The sequence below is a fragment of the Octodon degus genome, unplaced genomic scaffold (assembly GCF_000260255.1).
Source record: "Octodon degus isolate 3935 unplaced genomic scaffold, OctDeg1.0 scaffold00103, whole genome shotgun sequence".
NCBI lineage: Eukaryota > Metazoa > Chordata > Mammalia > Rodentia > Octodontidae > Octodon > Octodon degus.
The window spans coordinates 5,006,212-5,027,248 of NW_004524679.1; the positions used below are offsets into that span (position 1 = coordinate 5,006,212).

General features: G+C 33.2%; 1 protein-coding gene across 5 annotated transcripts in view; it reads left to right on the top strand.

Annotated features, from left to right (window-relative positions):
- The first annotated feature begins 308 nt into the window (after positions 1-308).
- The window catches only part of Znf711 (zinc finger protein 711), a 26,197-nt gene continuing 5,468 nt past the window's right edge, over positions 309-21,037 (top strand). For 2 of the 5 annotated variants that reach the window (XM_004638817.2, XM_023723788.1), the window contains exons 1-8: positions 1,004-1,103; positions 2,299-2,423; positions 3,405-3,548; positions 4,016-4,120; positions 10,949-11,521; positions 16,403-16,558; positions 17,355-17,492; positions 20,664-20,711. In XM_004638817.2, coding sequence (XP_004638874.1) covers positions 4,042-4,120; positions 10,949-11,521; positions 16,403-16,558; positions 17,355-17,492; positions 20,664-20,711 — 994 coding nt within the window. In that variant the 5' untranslated portion in view covers positions 1,004-1,103; positions 2,299-2,423; positions 3,405-3,548; positions 4,016-4,041. Of the gene's footprint in view, positions 576-1,000; positions 1,104-2,180; positions 2,202-2,298; positions 2,424-3,404; positions 3,549-4,015; positions 4,121-10,948; positions 11,522-16,402; positions 16,559-17,354; positions 17,493-19,686; positions 19,825-20,663; positions 20,712-21,037 lie in introns of those variants that run through there. The other 3 variants (XM_023723789.1, XM_023723786.1, XM_023723787.1) reach the window with 3 other exon arrangements.

The following is a 21,037-nucleotide window of genomic DNA, read 5'->3' on the forward strand; positions in this document are numbered from 1 at the left end:
TATCTGTCCAAGCCTAATGTGTCAAATTCTCAAGGCTAGGGACGATATAGGAACGCCATGTAACATCTATTAGAGGTTCAGTAAGTGGCCATTTCCTTACTGATCCCCCTCTCCCACTTTTCGTCTTGGGAAACCTGGAAAACAGAAAAATCTTCCCACGGAAACTCCTCAGTGGCGCGCCAAGATCTGAGCCTGCGCATTTCGACGCGACCCGCGCTGCAGCGCAGGCTGCGAGTAAGCGGGTCTGGAGCGCAAACCCCGCGCGGCTCTCTGGAGGTCTCGCGCGCCTGCGCGTGCTCCCCCTCAGGCCCCCTACCCTGCAGCAAGAGTAGCGTGACGTAATGCAACCTCAGCAGTCAGCAGCAGTATAAAGGAGGACGAGGGGGCGCGCCTCCGAGACGCAGATTAGTTTGTGATTGGCTCTGGCTGTGGAACCTCGGAAACCCGAATGTGAGGACCTCGCGGATCCACAGCTGCCCCCCGCAGCAATCTGGAACGCGGTTTCAGTCCGACTGGCGGTGCTGGCGGAGGCAGGAGCGGCGGAGGGAGAGGCGGCGGCGGAGGCGGAGGGGCAGGTAAGGTGAACCAAGAGAGCCTAGGGGGACTTTGTTTCCCGTGCTCTGTATCTCTAGCGTGAGGGGAGAAGCTCCCATCCAGCGTACAGTGTAGGGTGAAAAGAACAATGGAAGTGACGTCTAGTCACTAAGCTTTCCCTCACCCTAGGGCGAACAGCTTTTACTGTTTGCAGAGCCGCAGGCACGGGGTAGTGAAATTGAGCAGAGTGAGGCTTCGCCCCTCAGCCAATTTCTTCCCATAGGGCAGAATTCCGGGTAGCTAGAGCCGTCGTTGAGGCCGTCGGTGCTTTCGGGTGACAGGAAAATGGCGGAAAACAAAACGTTGACGTGAATAATACTGCAGCGTCCTCTTGGCATTTTTCTCAGCGAGCCCCCCCCCCTTCACTTGCGCCCCCCACCGCGTCGAACACGTCTCCTGCCTGGCGCTTGTGGTAACCTTTGCAGTGTACTAGGAATGGCAGCATTTGCGAGGAAGTGGCACAGAATCACGCATTTCGGGAATAGGGGTTAGAAGCAGTCTTGGCGAAGGTAGGGGGTGGGGAAAGGGGTGGCTGTGTGCAGCAACTGTCGCCTCCACTAAACACCACCATTTTAGTTCCCAGCAGTCTCCCACGTAACAGGACGAACGAGCCAGAGGAGGCTGAGGGGCTGGGTCTAACAGCACGGGCAGCAGCGGCTGCGACCGCTGCACCAAGTGATTTGAGGGAGGAGGGGAAGGGTATCCTTATCTCCCAGTTTGCTTCTTTCCCACTGCGAAGGTTCTGTTGTTTGGCTTAAGATGCAGTCAGATGGGTAAAATCTCAGAGGGCCCGAGTGTACATTCTGCTTAAAATGATTGAAACTTGGCATGGTCGCGGGAAAGGGAGACTTATGCGGGAAGAGGTCTGCATCCAAGGCTGCAATACTGCTACTTGCCAGGGCTCCTTTGTCTCCTATCTCTGCAAATACTACTTTCACATTGTCTTGCTTTGCCGCCTTACCATTTTTTTCTCCTTCCACCCTATTGACATCATTTAGAGTGTTGGTCCTGAATGAGCTATGTTTAGAGGAGACAAATACACATTTGATTTTCTTTTGTGATTTCTGTTTGCCGTGCATCCATGGAAAGATGTTTTTCTTGATCAAAGCTTACTTGGTAGGTTACCTTCAATTAGGGAGGATGTAAGATGACACTCTTGAAAAGACTGAGAAGCCTAGTGTCTAGTGTTTATCGAATACTTAACACCATGTTGTTTCCTACTTCATTTATTATTGATCGAATTATAACTTCCTATATGGGAAAAAGGTGCTCCGAGTTTTATTTGGTTTTCACAGAGCGTGAAACTTCCCTAATAGTGGTACTCCGTGTTGTAATTTTACACTTCACTTGAATAGTAGGAAGATTTTTCTGTATGGATTTGGCAAGGATAAACCTTGCCCTTGGTTCTTTCACTTTCCAAAATAAGGTGTTCCTAGTGATTTTTAAAATGTCCTTTGCCGAAGATTTTTAGTATGAGTCATTGAATTGTAAGTAATAACATTGTTTACATCGAAATAACGTAGTAACATTGTTTCTACTGGCATCCTTTTGATTGATTTTTAGGTAAACACAGATCTGAGTTTATGATTTCTTTCCAACCTCACCTTGTAAGTTGAAGTGAAAAGAAAAATATTCCTAACTTGTGTAAGAGATTTGTTATAAAATACTTTAAAATATCTAATTTTGAGTGTGTTTTTACAATAGGTAAAGACAATGTTTTCCCAAAGAAAATAACATAATTCAGAAGGAAAAATAAAAAGAAATTGCTGCAGATTTCACTTTATAATATGTAAGAAAATCTACAGTTTGTTCAAGCCACTCACATAAAGGTGATTAACAAATTACGTTTAATATTTATTTTGTACTTAAATGTTTTAAGGTATTTGTAATTGTTCTATTATGTGATAAAGCAGTTGATAAAGTGAAAATCCAAGAAATAAACTCTTTTAAAGGCTAAAAGTATGTTCTTATGGCAATTTAGTTTATTAGTGTACAGGCAATTTATTGTAAATTCTCTTGGCTTGTTGGCCTCCTTTTTACATAATAGCAAAGCAGAAAACAATGGGCATTTGAAAGTATATAAAACGCAGCTAAGAATTTTTATGAATAACTAAATTTGTTCCAAAGAGATAAAATAATTTTGTTGAAATCCTATGCTTCGTGGAGTTACGCCATTTAATGTTGGAACATATTTATGCAAACAACTGAAGTGTTGATAAGGAGTTACTCAATGAGACTCTTCTTCTACTTGTATACCTCTAGACCAGTGGGGTAAACCTACAGCATATGTGACACAGTGAGCTGTTTGTATAATTGAAAGCTCTAGAAGGTTCACCATTACTGCTCTAGACTTTTAAAGCAAGAAAAAAAGTTCTCCATAGTACTCCCCCAGTACTTAACATATATTTTGTTTTACATGACAACTTTGTAAAACTTGCATTATGGATGTATGACCTCATGTTTTGTGCTGTATAGCTGTTTATTAAACACTCTTAAGAAAAAATGATGTAGCTGCTTTATAAAATGGGTATTTTGGGTTATTTACTTGGAATATTATATTTGATAGGAAAATACATATATTCAATTATAATTCATGCATCTGGTTTTATGTTCCCTACAGCTGGATTAATATAGGAGAATTAAATTTGATTTAAATAGGTTGAATTTATTTTCAAAACCACCATGGGGCTAGCATGAGTTTAATAATCACTGCTGAAAACAATCAGCTGTATAATTATGAGTAAATGATATGCTCAGAAACAACTTCCTAAATGTTTGTATGTGATTGATTTTATCTTTATCATATTTAGGAAGCAGACATATTTCATGAGTCCTCAAAACTGTGAGACAAGAGAATGTAGTACAGTGAAACCAGAAGTGCTTACTGGTTGAAAGAACTCCAGGGAAACTGGGATATAACATTTACACTATACGTAGAACCCCAGGAGCCAAAGGTGAATACAAGTTTATCTGCAGAGGTCCACAGGAGGGCTGATCTGGGTCTGGAAGAAATGGATACGAGCCACTGGATGAAATTCACTAATTCTAGACATCTGAGTCCTCTAGTAATGTATAAATATTTCAACTATTGCCTGTTGTCATCTTGTTCTTTTTCTTCTTTTACAATCTACATTCTAACTGGAACTTTAGTGCTACCTGTATTTTTTTTCTTCTGCTTTCTCTGTCAATTCTCTATGGTTCATCATTCTGTGCCTTATTCTTTATTATCTTTTGTTTTCTTCCACTTACTCCTTCTTTTGATGGTTGTTATAGAAAGCATCTAATCAAGGTTTTTTCTTTTATAGTAAGTTTTGCATACTTGGTTAATGGGCATAATTTCAATTGTATTCCTTTTACTCAAAATAACTGACTTTGGGCTAAATGTATTTAAACTATATTTAAAACCCATTTCTTTTTATAGATATCTGTGAATGCACTTTGCTAAGTATGGACTCAGTTGGTGGAAGTCTTGGAATGCACACATCAGACTCTAGAATGGCCCATACCATGATTATGCAAGATTTTGGTAAAGCATTTTCTTTGTTGTCCTTTTTTCTTGTTTTAAAAGTAAGAATAGGGGCCAGGGAGATGGCTCAGTGGTATATGCGCTTCCCTGGCAAGCGCAAGGGCCTGAGTTCAATTCCCGGTTCCACCAAAAAAAGAAAAAAAAGGTAAGAGTAGTCTACAAATCAAAAATAAGTTAAAGAATAAGTAAATCATAAAGAAAAACTTTGCTTTACTAGAAAAAAATGAATCTGCAGAACTTATTAAAACTATGTTTCAATAGTCTGCTTAAAATCATCCTCACCATTGGTAGGAGAGTTGATGTAAGGAAACTTTGGAATACAGAAATGTGTTACTAGAAATTAAAACGTAATTGCATAATAAATTACACATTCAGGTAGTATTTATTAGTTCCCACTTATTGGAAATGTTAAATTGACTTTCTCAAAAAGTTAAGTTGAAACAAAAACAGTTAATTTGCAAATGAAGTTGAAAAAATGTAAGGATTTGTGTTAATTCAGAAAAGTAGATGCTTATAAAGTGATATAGCCAAAATCATGAACTCAATAATTAACTGTACAGGCGGGGGAGATGGCTCAGTAGAATAAACGCTTCCCTGGCAAGTGCAAGGGCCTGAGTTCAACCCCTGGTTCAGAAAAAAAAAATTCTCATGCTATTTCCTCAGTAAATTTGGGCACAATAAAATTAAATGTGGTAAGATTTCAGAAGACTGTAGTTTATTGGTGATATAGAATAACTATAGTTATTGGTGTAGTTTATTGTTGAGGATTTATCCTCAGAAAAATAAGTGAATTGTGTTAATTCTAGAAGATTTAGATAATGTGAACAAATTATGTTACCTAAACATATGAAAATGTCATGACCCATTCTGTGTAATGCTTAGGCACTAACAAAAATGGTAAAAATAGAAATGTTAAAAAAAAAGAAATGTTTTTAGGTAGCAAAAAGTAAGGTTTTGGGTAGGAGTAAGTTTTAAAAGAAAGACAAAAGGGCTGAAGAATAAGATTAGATGTGTTTTTATTAATTTTATAGCAATGAGTGAATAATATTTGGAAAACTAGAACACTTTCAGTATACTAGGTAAATTTTGGCTGAAATGTCCACTTTACACTTCTACCTTTTAAAATGGAAGTAATTAGTATTTTCTTCATTGAATGCAAAACATTACATATTCTGTAGCATTTGGTAAAATACTAGTATGTCTTCACTCCTATTGTTTCCTGTTAGCAAATAAAGTGTTATTCTTTCCAAAGTATGTCTAGTGATGACAAATATTTACTTGTTGTTCCACTTCCTTTTCTTTCCATCATTCTTCCTCAATATCTTGAGATTTCATTGACCCTTTATTACACTTAAGATTTTATTTTCTTTTAGTTGCTAGGGTAATAAAATGTGGATACTGAGATATTTTTATTTACAACAGATAATAAACAACAATAAATGTTTAAATTTAAAATTTATAATAAAAGACAGATTGCTATTAATCTCCCTCAAAATACTCTTCCCCCTTACTTTGAACACATTCCATTGTGCCTCCTACTTTCTGAAACAGTTCTCCAGGTCCTCTTTTGTGAGGGTCTTTACCTGGTGCATGATCAAAAATATGTGAATGTTGCTGTCAAGTGGTTTCCAATAGAAGAGCAAGGTTGTAAAAATATTACAGTGTGCCTTCATCCACTTTATTCAACAGATCTGGAACTACAGGACTTCTGAATCAGAAGTCAGGATGCCTATGAAAGGCAGATACTTTGAATTGATTCTGGACACCAAGGCATATTGACAGTACAACTAAAAATAAGATGATTTCCAGAACAGCTTCAGAAAGTGAGAAATATGATGGGAGAAATCTGTGTGCAGTGAGGGGGAATATCTGATGGGAATTAATGACATTGTGCTTTTTCCCTGTAATAAATTTGAAAAATTTCAATAACTCATTGCATTTTTATCATTATAGATTATCCTTTTTATTGAGATATAATTCATATGTATTATCATTCAAGCATTTTAAAGAATTAAAGTGAATGGTTTATTATACATTTAGAGATGATACAACCATCACCATTGCCCAATTTTAGAACATTTCATTATCTTGTTAAAAAACATAATTAATATGCATTGGCCATTACTCCCTATGCTCTCTTCTCACCAGTCCTTCACAGTCACTAATCTATGCATTTACCTATTCTGAGTATTTTATATGTAAGTGGAATTATATAATATATGTGCTCTGTGTCTGACTTCTTTTTTATTTATTTATTTATTTTTGTGTCTGACTTCTTTAACTTAGTATGTCTTCACTGTTATTCATGTTATATATCAGTACTTCATTTCTTTTTATTGCCAAATGATATTCCATAATACAGGTGAACCACATTTTGTCTTCCTGTATCTGTTGATGAATTTGAGTTATTGAAGTATTTTTTGTGGATTAGAACAATTTTGTTTTTGACTTTGAGCTTTGCATATTAGAATGGTGACCTTGGAGACATGTATCAGAACTCCAGGGAATACTTAAAACCACAGAATAAATAGTATATCTTTCATTTGAATTGAGGACAATACACATAAATGCACATACTTACACATAGTTATAGTAACATAAATATGTTATAGGCTTGAAAGCAAAAATGTCATTCACTATTGTTATACAAATGATAAAATGGAAAAGTTTAAGAATTGCTAGTTTGTTTGTTTTCTTGTGTTTGAGACGGGGTCTCACTATGCAGCTCAGGCTGGCCTTGAGCTCACTTTGTAGCCCAGGCTTGTCTCAAACTCTGAATAATCCTCCTGACTCGGCTTCCCGAGTGCTTGGAATTACAGGTGTGCACCACCATGCCTGGCAATAATTACTAGTTTCTAATAGTTGTTTTCGTAGTATCGTTTGAAATTCTTTCTAAAGTAAATCTAATAAACAAAAATTATTTATCCAGAAAAAAGTATAAAGTCACTGTTTGTTGTTATGTACCTCTTCATTATTCATCTGCTTAGAGTATTTTTGTTGTTTTATGAAAGGGTGTATTTTTCTAATTCTGTTTTTATTCTTTACTTAATTGATGTTAACTGCTATTTTTATAGGTTGGTAGGACTACTCTTAATTTACAATTATATCAAACCTAGCTAATATGGATAATACTCATTTTGTAGTTAGGTATGATATTGACTTAAAATATATTAGATTTTCATTTGTGCTTGGCAAATTGATGTTGAAATCTTTTTTTTTTTTTTTTTTTTTTTTTTTGGCAGAAACGGGGATTGAACTCAGGCCCTTGTGCTTGACAGGGAAGCACGTATTCCACTGAGCCATCTCCCCGGCCCCTAGTTATTGAAATCTTAAAAGCAGGAATTCTTTCTATGTTTGATACAAAGAGCACAACTTCATATGTAGATGTTTTTATTTTTGTATATTTTATGAGATAAAAGGTATCAAGTGGTTCTGAACCTAAAGAGCACTTGTAAAGACTTTTATACATTTTAGAGATTTTTTTGAAGTTTAGTTTTTAATGCAGTCCCCTCTGTTTAGTTTGTCGAGCTGTTAATCCAATTCTAATCATTTACTAGAAATTGGGTATATTTTCTTTAAAATTATCCTAACATTAAAACTTAAATATTTAAAACCCCTTAAATTCATGAGTTTTGGGAAACATTATGTTTAGCATACACAGGTAATGGTAATCCAATAAATCCATTATATATCAAGATCTATAAATTCTATAATGTTCTTGGTTGGAGTTATGGGAAGATTCTTGTATATGGAATGTGAAACATTAGTTTAGAACACATTAGACCAGGCTGGAGAGATAGCTCAGCGGTCTAAGCACTTGCCTGGCAAACATAAGAATCCAGGCTCGATCCCCGGTACTACATGCCATGCCACAAACCAGCCCCAAAACCAGGCCTGGTGGTGCATGCCTATAATCCCAGCACTCGGGAGGCTGAGACGGGAGAATCACTGTTGAGTCTGAACTGCATAACAAGACACTGTATCCAAGAAAGCAAGCAAGCATTAGGCCAATTTATTTTGTATTTGTTAAAGAAAATAAAAAACAAAGAGAAAAGAACTAATAAAAAAATTAGCAGTGATTCAGAATTTTAATTAAAAAATGATAGGATTTCAACAATGGTTATATTGCATATTGTCTTCAGTGTTGCATTTATGTGGAAGGATAGATCAAATATAAAATTTTAGAACATTATGCATTATTTAACAGTTATTCGGGTATTGCAATATAATGGTTGTCCTTAGAATATGTGACATTAAATTTAATAATTTTTTAAAGATTTTAAAATTTCAAAAGCCTATTACTTTGACATTTAAACAGCAAAATAGTTTTAGACATCAGTCCAACACACAGACGTAACAGATAACATTTTATATTGCCCCTTTTGTGGTGTTCTAGATACGTGAATTAATAACTTAATTAAAATGGAAAATACTTGTAACTAGAACTTATCTCTTAATGTTATTTGGTTATCATTAATTTCCTGTTTTTAATTTTTCTTATTTATAATCTAGTAGAATAAATGCTTAATACTGTTTAGTGTGGTTACTACATGATTTAAAAGGTAAGGGAGTTTTTTATTTGATACATTGTTTTATTTCCTAAAATTTTTCCCCTAGTAATGCCCCAAGGTTAATTCTAAAAAAAAAGTCTCTAAAGTAAACAAACTCTCCCCTAGACTGACAAGTTGAAAAAATAAGCCCGTCTGAATTCAGTTTTCAATTTGAAACACAAGCAAGCTCGTGTGTTTTATAAATCATAGCTTCTCCCTATATAAATAACAGTCATTTTACATAGTTGTTCTGAGAATTAAATGAGGTTTCTCTCACACATACACACACTGGGTTGTTGGTGCATGGTTAGTGATTACAATGAGTATACAACAAATAAATAACCTTGTTTAAGAAGTAAATGAAATGTAATAGATGAATTGATAAAAGGAAAGGACACAATTTAATAAGTGATATTTTGGTTTTTGGTCTCAGTAACCTGCTAGTACCTTGTACTAGGCTTATCAGTTCTTGGTCTGAGTTCCTTAAAATCGTTTGGTTGAAGATAAACAAATATATTAAATTATTTTGATTTATGTATGATTTATTTTGACCTATAAATTTCAATTAGAGATTTTGGTGCTACTTTATAGAAAGTGACCATTACATAGAAAATGTTTTGCACATAATTATTTCATGCAGATAAATTATTTTAGCCAAATGTACAAACCCTGTTAACTTATTTATTGTACCACATCAGGGTGGCAGAATTTAGAATTCCACATTACAATTTTTTTGCTCATACAATATGTATAAAGCAGGTGGAAGCAGTGTGTACCATGTTGCTCAAAAAGTAAGTCTTGGGCCGGGGAGATAGTTCAGTAGAATAAGCACTTGCCTGGCAAGCACAAGGTCCTGAGTTCAATACCTGGTACTGCAAAAATAAATAAATAAAATATAAAATAAAAAGTAAGTCTTGTTCCTGTTTTACATTTACTATTATCATACTAAATCTTAGTCTAAAATAAGTACCATTTTACCCTTAAATCAGATGTCAAAAGATATCCCTTATATTTGACTATAGTAATGCTTACATCTTAAAAAGTTCAGGAAATTTTATGTTTATACTTCATGTTTTATAATTTAGTATTAACTCATGTGAATGTGTTAGTATCTTCTATATATCCTATTTTCATTTTTGAAATAACTATAGACTCACAGGTAGTAGGAAAAAGTACTAGCGTATCAGTTACCCTTAACCTTTCTTCATCAGAGCAATCTTATACAACTGTTTAGAACAATATCAAAACTAGAAAATAAACATTAGTGGATTACTTTTAAGTAAAACTACATATCATCTTCAACTTTCTCCATTTTTACATGTTTATGTGTATATGCAGTAACTATACAGTTTTGTTTCACACACATATTTATGTAAAAATACCATCACAGCAAGATACGTAACTGTTACATCACGTTGTATTTTCATATTCCTCACCAACTTTGGCAACTACTAAAGTTTTTCATCACTGTAGTTTGATTATCATGGGAATGTTATATAAATCTCCACTTATATATATTAAATAATGTCATAATCTTTGACTTTTTTTGTTAGAATGATTTTCTGGGGATGTATTCCGATGGTTAGATGTTATCAGTAATTTGTTCCTTTTTATTGCTGAGTGGTATTCCAGTCAGGATGTGCCAGAGTTGGTTTAGCCAACTATTTATGTAGTGAAGCACATTTGGATTCTCTCCAATTTTTTGCTACTATGACTAATAACTATTCTGATCTATTATGAATCTTTATGTACAGTTTTTTGTGTAAACATATATTTTAAATTTTCTGAGGAAAAATTCTATGGCTTGCTATTATTACGACAGTAAGTGAATGTCTATTTTCGTAATACAGTAGCTGCTAAACTGTATTACAGAATGTATGTTTAAAATTTTACATTCCCATCAACAACCTATGGTATTATAGATCCAATTCCTCCACATCCTCACCAACCTATACTGTAACCATTTTTTAATTTTAGCTGTTTATGCTGGAGTGTAGTGATGTCTCATGACAGTTATATTTTACTTGAAAATAAAGTATATTATTTTTACGTTGTTAATTTAGATTTTACTAGCATTTCTTCACCCCTGTCTCACCCCGTTCCGAGTTAATAATGGTTTTTGTTGTATTTAAATTGTGGCCATTTTTGAATGACATATTTGGTAAGGACTATTTAATGTTTAAGAAATATATATATTTTACAGTATTTTCTATATTCAATACAGCACTTTTAATTAATAAAATAACTTTACCTCTTTGGATAATTGTTTGTATTATAGTGACTGGAATGGCTGGTACTGCACATATCGATGGAGATCATATTGTTGTTTCTGTTCCTGAAGCAGTATTAGTTTCTGATGTTGTCACAGATGATGGTATAACTCTTGACCATGGCCTTGCTGCTGAAGTTGTCCACGGGCCTGATATCATTACAGAGACTGATGTAGTCACAGAAGGTGTGATTGTTCCTGAAGCTGTACTTGAAGCTGATGTTGCCATTGAAGAAGATTTAGAGGAAGATGATGCAGATCATATCCTGACATCCAAACTCATTACTGAAACTGTTAGGGTGCCTGAACAAGTTTTTGTGGCTGATCTTGTTACTGGTCCAGGTGGACACTTAGAGCATATCGTCCAAGATTGTGTTTCAGGAGTGGACTCTCCCACAATGGTGTCAGAGGAGGTTCTTGTAACCAATTCAGATACAGAAACTGTGATTCAAACATCTGGGAGTCTTCCTGGTTCTACAGTTACTATAAAAACCGAAGATGATGATGATGATGAAGAGGACGATGATGACGATGATGATGATGATGAGAAGAGCACTTCTGAAGACTACTTAATGATCTCTTGTAAGTGAAAGCTAAAATTGCCAGTTATGCAGGAGATTGATGTATAATCAATCAGAGGTTGAATATATAGCCAGGACAAGTAATAAGGTCAATCTTTTTGAAAAATAATTTCGGAGTGTCACTGTTGAGAAGCTTTACTCTGGTTACTCAAGTTTTAATTTACTCAATGAAATTTCAGAATTGAATTGAAATAATTAAAATTATTAATGTATTAGACTAGAGATATAGATTTGGAAGGCTCAACAAAAATATTAACTGTTAAGGAAAATGTAATGGTAAGTATGTTTCAAAATAGAAAGTAACATTACAGTAGAGCTGTTTTCTTTTAATACAAGTAATTGTCATTGATTTTTGTATAGGAATACCAGTATAATATGTTAAAAATATTACATTTTTTAAATTCTTGAAAACTAAATTATAAGTTCAGATCATGTTCTATAGCTTTCCTTGGGTTTGTATGCTGTTGGACTAAGTGTGTGTGTGTGTGTGTGTGTGTGTGTGTGTGTAGTCTGTGAAAAACTGTTGAACATGTTAATTTCAGACTTTGGCAAAAGCCAAAAGCACATCCTTGGAAGGAAGAAAATATAAATATTTTATTCTCATTTTAAGAGATAGGTGGTTCAGATCGTCAATAACAAATTTTTATTATATGCTATTGATAAAACTTGAGAGATCAGTGAGTCTGTTCTTCATAAATTTGGAAGAACTCATGATACACGTAGTGAAGATTTGACAAAGACTATTCACTTTTGCAGGGAAGAGTTTTCTTCTTTTGTTTTTAAAAATGCAAAAAATTATTGGGAATTGTCAGGTATAGTGTATGTGTATGCATAAAGTGATTCTTTTGTGTGAATCAGTGAATTGAAAATGATAAAACAAGCTAGAGTTATATAATTTTAAAATGTGATTCCAAAATCCAGTGTTTTAATATTTTTGTCAGTATTCATATGGTGAATATTTACATTTTTGAAAGAATGATTTAAGCCAGTGATTGCAAATGTTATTACCCATTCTTGAATAGACGTGGATTATTAAAGCAAGTCTGTGTTTACATTTAACCTGACATTTTAAAACAGTGTGTGTACAGTAGTATAAAGTAATATGGTAAAAGTTAGTTGTTGTTACTAAAATAAATTTTATATGCCTGCCAGTGGATAATCATTAAATTGTACTGTGGTGTTAAAGTGGCCTGAAATTTAAACATTGTGTGTCTGAAATAGTCAAACCTTGCATTATCTTTTGTAGGGTAGTTATATAAAAGCATTTGTGGAATATTTTGTTAGAATATTTATAATCATAATTAATTAAAATATGGTTAAATACAAGAAGTTCTGATTTAGTCTAACAGGAGAATAGCAAATAAAAAGAACATTGTATTGCTCAAGTATTATTAAAACAACTGTAATGTAATTTTAGGATGTATTTAGGATGAGAATAAATTACACCTTAATCATTAGTAAGAGAAAAGTAATAACTTCTTAAAAATTTCATTAAATCTTATTTTTATTTATTTTTTTATTTCTGTTTATTTATTTATGTTTGTACCAGGGATCGAACTCAGAACTTTGCACTTGCCAGGCAGGTGCTTATGCCACTGAGTTATTTTCCCAGCCCCTACATCTTATTTTGTATTACAGAAGATTGTCTTATATAACTCATTATCTAATTATGTACTTGATCATTTATAATTGCTATATTATGTAAATTAAGAGATATTCACTCTTTCCATTTTCTTCTTTTAGTAATCTTCACGTATTTTCATTATCTCTTAGTTTCTGTTCCCTATTAAATGTTTTATTAATTAGAGAATAAATTGCTTTGAGAGACTCATTGGTAAATCAAGAGGTTCTATTTTTTTGTTCTTTCCAAAATAGAGCTTTTCAAAATATCTAAGTTATAGTTGAGGACACAGAAGAGAACTTTGTTTCTAAATCTTGTAAATCTTCAAATATTCCTGTAAAGAAATTTTATCAGTAGCTGAGTTTTAGCTTTAGGGAGTTTGTCCTCTCCCAGTATCTGAGGTGCCTCTGAATTTAATCCAAGTTGAGACTAAACTTTCCAATTTATTCATGTTATCACATGAGTAAGCTCTCCTATCTCTGTGTTAAACAGTATCAAAATTAATATGGCATAACCATATCTGTCTAATGCTGTTTTTTTTAAGATGTGGAAGGTTTTTTTGTGTGTGTATTTTAGGGAAGGGTGTACAGGGTGTTCAGGGTCTCACTACTAGATCAGACTCATAGTGATCCACCTGCAAGTAAGGGCAGGGGCCCAGGGTTCGATACCCCTGCCTGCCATGCTGGCCCCACCCCTGAGGCATGCTGAGACAGCAGTTGAGACTGGGCATGGTGGCGCGTGCCTGTAATCCCAGCTCTTGGGAGGCTGTAAACAGAAGAATCACTATGAGTCTGATCTAGTAGTGACACCTTGAACACCCTGCAGACCCTTCCCTAAAATACAAAAAAAAAAAAAAAGAGTCATTGAGAATTTACATAGTTCTAAAGTTAATTGATTACTTATGGCATCTGTGTTATCTTTGTATTTTCTGTAAAATATATGGGCTACATCTTTGGTCAGGTTAATAATTTCCTCTTCAGATTCCACATCAACATACTTAATAATTTTAACACCTGTGAATTAGAACTACACAAATTTAGTTACTCGCCACATTTTGAAATTGTTGTTTCTGAGAATTCTAAATAGAGAATAATGAATACATTAAAGTAAGGACCTTAATAAGAGGTAGAAATGAAATTAAAATAGCAACAATAATTTTAACTGTATTTAAAACTAAAATCAAGATGCATAATTTTAGAAGTGAGCAAAATGTATATTTTATTCCATGGGATTTGACTTTTTAAATTACAGTTTTAATTCACCTTGACCCACACATTGGCCCATACATGTATAATGCAGCAGTATTTATGAAATGAAACTTTTTATTAACTTACTGCTACTCTGAGATAAGAAATTAATATTTTATATACTTTTGAAGGTTTTTTATACACCTTAAGACTTTATTTCCAAGAAATGAGAAAGCTAGTTTTTTCCTACTTGCCTCTTATTTTTTTATTTTGCTTTATTCACCATAGTTTGTAAGAGAAGCTATATTAACATTAAATCCAATAATATATATTTCATTATGTTTTTCATTTCATTTTGTTCCAGTGTTGCACTAAAATTGCCAAAAATACATTAGTGGAGGCTATGATAGGATGAAAAGTCTATTTTCTATCCTTTAGATGTTTCATAGCTGGAGTATTCATGCACTTAAATAATATGAAATCATTACTTTTTAATTAAAGAGTTAAAGTAGCTTTGCAATGTAAAAATATTTTCTGAAAACAATTTTACATTTTGAAAGTCCAAAGTAGTATTTTAAAGTCATGTATGTCATACTTGAAACTGAAGTAAGGGAAAATGTGGACTTCGACAGATTTCGTTCTTACTAAAAGAAAGCCAAGTTTACAAGTTTTCAGTGTCACTTTATTCTGCTTTTCATTATTCTAGCATGTTAGATTCATTCAAGGGCTTTAGAATTTTATGTTTCTTATGGATATGTGGGAGAAGTAGACTTTTTATTTAGATTATTTTTTAAATTTTGATAAAAACAGTATTGAAATTAAAAAGAAAGACATACAATATTTAGGGAGAATATATTACTTAAATATTAACTTTTGGACACAGGACAAATTTTATTAATATAATGTATTTGTTGCATGATTTATGTATAATTGCATAAGAAGACTAGTATCCTTAAAGGACTATATAGAAAAGAATAAAAATTTGTGAGTATACATAAAATTTAAGTGGTAGTTCAAGATATTTCTGCTTTACCTTTTATATGATTTTTTTCCATATACACTGAAGCATTAGGGGGTTTGTTGTTGTGGTGGTGGTGGTTGTTATTTTGTCTTATCTTTTGAGACATGGTCTACCTATGCAGCACAGGCTGGCGTTGAGCTCACCTTGTAACCCAGATACAGGCATGTGCCACCAACTCTGGCAAGCATCAGATTTTTCATAAGGAAAAATATAGAGTTATCCATTTAAGTAATTGCCCTTGTATAGGATTTTGAAATAAAACATACATTGCTAAATTTAGGTGTATATAAAATATGTGTTTTGAGGTTATCTGCCATTTTTACTTAGCAGAAATTATAGTATTAAGGTTTTATTTTTATAGTGCTTTGTGGAAAGCTTCTTCTTATAAAAGTCATTTAGATGTTCTGTAATCTCTTTTAAAATTCCAAATCTCATGTTAATTGGTTTTAGAATTAACTATTTCGTTAGGGAGTCATGTGAGCTTGGCCTATTCTGTGAATAATGTGCATTTTACCTTTTTAATGCTTTTGTTATACAAATTTTGCTCAGGATTTAAATTAAAATCTTTGTGTTTTTCATTTGTTTTTTTGTTTTGTTTTTTTGGGGTTTTTTTTTTGACACAGGGCCTTTCTGTGTAGTTCAGGCTGTCCTTGAACTCACTATGCAGTACAGGCTTGTCTCAAACTCGTGGTGATTCTCTTTAGCCACTAAGTGCCAGAATTACAGACATGTGTTACCATGCGTAACTTTAAAATATTGAAAGTGGTTAAGTTGGCTTAAAATTTTGGAATTCATGGAATGGTGATCTTTTCTCAAACTATTAATTAAAACTATATAATTATTTCCTATATACAAATTGAAATCTATAGTTTTAATATTTGTAATTGTGATCATGTAGTATATCTTGATATTGTGTACCATTTATCCGTGAATCATTTAACTTTTTACTGGCTGCATAATGAGTCATCAAATAAATATAATGGGTAGGTGATTAACACATTATTTTACCTTAGTACATTTTGGCTCAAATAGTTTCCTCTTTATATTTTACAGTGGATGATGTTGGAGAGAAATTAGAGCATATGGGGAATACACCTTTAAAAATCAGTAGTGATGGCTCACAAGAAGATGTTAAAGAAGATGGTTTTGGATCAGAAGTAATAAAAGTGTACATATTTAAAGCAGAAGCTGAAGATGATGTTGAAATAGGTACAAAGACATTTTATTCCTGTGATAGGAATTAGAATTCTTATCTTGACTGGAGATTATTCTAAAGTTGTCATCAAAGGATAGACTTTTATAGGTTTTCTTGAATGGCGTACTTTGAAAAATTTATGAGTAGAAACAGAAATGCTTTAGATTCTTTCAAACATGAGTGCATGTTGTACTTCAAAGTATTAAAATGAATAAGGAATTTGTTTAGAGCATGAAATTATAATGAATGTTTAATGGCATGGATTCTAGAGGCAGGCTGTCTGGGTTGTAATCCTTGTTCTGCCATTTCACTGAGCAACCTTCAATCAGTTATATAACATACCTTTTCTTTTTTATCCATAGAATTCCATAATGTTGATAACTACCAAATAGAGCTACTATGAAAAATATGTGTATATGAATAAACACTATGAAGACAACAAGATGCAATGTATTAATTATTGAAACTGACCTATTAATCAGTTTTGGAACTGTCTCATTGCTATTTGTTTCTCAATAAAATTATTAGAAACCCCCCAAAAATGAAAAATCTGAGTATAAACATATGTAAAAGACCTGACCCACATAGTGTGTGGCATATAAGTGTGATGTAAGTGCTAGAATTGTTACTTCTCTGATAACTAAAACAGTTAAAGTACAATTTATGTGAAAATTATCTTGACACCTGGAAATGTATTTTAGAATTTTTTAAGAAAACATTTTTCTGAAGGAAAATACTTTTATATTCTTGTTAATTTAAAGAGTTATTCTGTGATATTTCTTTATTTTGATATTTGTTTTAATATTCAAGGTGGAACTGAAATTGTCACAGAGAGTGAGTACCCAAGTGGACATACTGTAGCTGGAGTGCTTGACCAGAACCGAATGCAGAGGGAGAAGATGGTTTACATGGCAGTTAAAGATTCTTCTCAAGAAGAAGATGATATCAGTAAGAAGAATAGGGCACTGTAGGGGGACCTATGTGCCTCGATCATGCAGTTAGAAAACTCAAGCAGTCTCAGAGATAACAGCACTGTATAAAAACACACTGCAATAAAATGAATCTGATCCTTCGTTGCAAATATTTAAAAGAGAATGGTCCTATTGACTGTTCATGTGTTGTTTAAATCAGCAAACATGAAATACTATATCTGAGATAATGTACTAGGAATACAGAGAGGAGTAGTACATAGTTTTTAACTTAATGGATCTAACAAATACAGTTAGAATTGTATTGTTGTATATGTTATTGGATATGTTTCATATGTATTATCTCATTTAATCCTCACAATTCATCCCCAGGATAGATGGTAGTATACCTGTTTCATAGAAGAAAAGAAATGGGAATATAATTTGCCCAAGATTATTCCAATATTATCTGAGGAAGGTAGGATTTGAACTTATATATGTCTAACTCCACTGCCAGTGTTCTCTCCACATGGCAGTGAGCACTGTTGGCCCCTCTGGATTCAGCAGTAAAAGGGCTGACTGGTTATTCTTCTGTCACTGAGAGGTTAGCTGCGTAAGTATTCATCCACATCATTCTCTCAGGGTCTTGATTATGTTGTTGATGGCTTCCAAATAGTTGGTCTTTAGGGTTTCTTGGGGCTGAACACTACAGGGTAAATAAGCTCTTTAGGTTTTCTTTCCTACCATGATGCATGTTTCTTTATAAAGACATTTTACTCTGCCTACTTTCTCCTTACCTCACTATGCATTGCTTCTCGAAGACTATTGCTGTCTTTGTCATGCTGAAAAAATCTGTTTTGTTTTGCATAGAGGAACAAGAACTCTCATTTTATACCATTACCCTCACAGTATTGGGCTTTATACCTATGCTGCATTCTGATAACTATTCTTTACATTTTCTTCTCTAGAAACCACACGGAGTTGAATTCTACCCTCAAAGATGAGTAGTATATTACAGCAGAAAGAATCAAACTGTTTGAATAGAGAGGACCTTGGAAAATCATTCCATGAAACACTTTTTTTTTTGTTTATGGTCTCAAAGTCCTTTATTTTTTAAAAAAACGACCTAGTCAGATGACTGGCATACTAGGAGGAGGAGGACAGGTTTAGGTTAGCTGAAAATAAGATTGCCAGCGGGATGTTGAAAATGCAGACCAGTACCTTTTGGAGAAAGAAAACTTGGGAGGACATTTTTTTTACTCTTATTTCCATTTTCTCTACTTTAAACAAAAAAATCCCAATATGTGAATCAAAGGAAAAGCGTAAATTCAAGTCAAATTTTTATTTGACATATTAAATATACACAGCTTCTTTCATATAAAGTAGTTCTCTATGCTTACTTTTCGGTACCATAATACTGCTGTTTTTTTAATTGAGCCTCATATAATCCTATTTCTCAGCAGTCCCTTAAAATCCAACTCCTTAAAGCGTGTCCATAGATTGTTAAACAACATCTTATATTTATATATGTATATATAACTAATTTTTATTTTTAAAAAATCAATTATTTTAATTATTTTTAAGTATATACATAGTACTGCATATAGCATGTGGTGTAACAACACTCTAGTGTTGTTGCTATGGGTTTCAAAAAAATGTAAGGCAAATTTATGGAAGACAGCCCCTTTTATAGAATTACAATGCCTGATGGGTTGTAAAATTAACTAGTATATTTTAAGGGTATATGTTTTATATAATTGAAAAGCTATTTTCATAGGACTTGGTTTTAAGATGAGAATAAGAATTTTATCCTGTCTGCATCTTGTACTATGGATAACCACTAAGAAGATAACAATGTACAATGTATTAATTATTAAGACTGTCTTATTAATCAGTTTTGAAACTGTCTTATTGCTACTTGTTTCTCAATAAAATAAAATAAAATAAAAAAAATTTGATAAAAGAAAAAGAAGAATTTTAATAAATGATCATCTAGTAGCACTAGATTCCAAAAGTGCCCAATATAAACTTATAATTTTTTTTTAACTCAGGCCCTTGCGCTTGCCAGGGAAGCACTTATTCTACTGAGCCATCTCCCCAGCCCCCAATATAAATTTAAACTTCCACATTTCTTAATTAACCAATCTGAAATCTTAGGAGTTAAATACTTAAATAGTTTTACCCATTTATTAACTATTTGGGGTAATAAACGAGCAATTATTTCTAAAACTTAGGTTGTGCTGAAATAGCAGATGAAGTTTACATGGAAGTCATTGTAGGGGAAGAGGAAGGAACTTCTCTCCCTGAGATTCAGCTTGAGAACTCTAATGTTAATAAAACAATTGTCCCTGTTGTCTGGGCTGCGGCATATGGTAGGACACTGGCATTTTTCACCTGATAAGTACATAACATGTATTTAACAGCCTTTGCATCATTAAATATGCTGTGCTAATGCCACCATGAATTGGTTAACATAATGTTTTTCCATGCACTGATTCATCTCTAGTTACTTTACATGATTTTTCTGTCACATATTTTATATCAAATGAACCTTGCTTAATACATTTCCCATAGTCTCTGTTTTAAATCCTACCTATATAACTGAATGCAATAAAACATTTTGTTTTCCTAACATAGGAATTCCTCTTTGAAAATTCATCCTTTCCATTTTGGAAAAATTTATTTCGGTTTTTAGCATCACAGATCATAAGATTGGGATTCAGAAAAGAGACAAATTCAGGTGTGCTCTTCTAGAATGTATGTAATGTAAAGTAAATTTATCAAGTTATTTTTTCACATCAACTGTTTTATATTTCACTCCTATCTAGTGCACAAGATGTTCCAGGTATACTTTTTACTTTGAAAAATTCTGGTGTTCAAATGCATTAATTTATCTAACTTTGGTTTTCCCAAAGGTTCATTCTTTCAACAGTCATTTGCTGAGCATCTTCAAAGTAGGGAGAGGGTCTCTGAAGAAATAACTACTAGGTTTTTGTATAAAAAGTAAAACTCTTTCTAGTTGTCAGTAAATCCAAGAATGCTCACAGCAGTTCTTATTTACATTGTAGGAAACTGTCTAATTTATGAGAATAGAATAACAACAATTTTATTTATTTCAATTAAGGTGGGCAAAGTGAGATCTTGTAGATTAAAACATATGTTACTAATCACTATAATCAGCATATCAGTTCATAATTAGCCTTTTTTTTAGGAGATGAAAGAAGAGTTTCACGAAGGTATGAAGATTGTCAAGCATCAGGTGAGAGATTATTGTATTGCACATATAAGTTAAATATCTAGCTTTATATTCCATTTGATTTATAAAGAGTGACTAATTTTTCTCTGCAGATGTATGTGTTAGATTATTACTTGCCTGGTCATACCTAATCTAGTTACATAGGATTGTGCCTCTTTGGAGAATTAGATTATTTGAATCTAATGTATGTTAATCTGTCATGATATAGTTAATTTTAGATTTCTCACAAGGTACAAGTATCAGGCAGTTTACCGTATGGGCCATAAGGTAATAATGTGGAAACAATTATAAAATACAAATTATTTGGACAAAAAAATTAATCTTGGTAT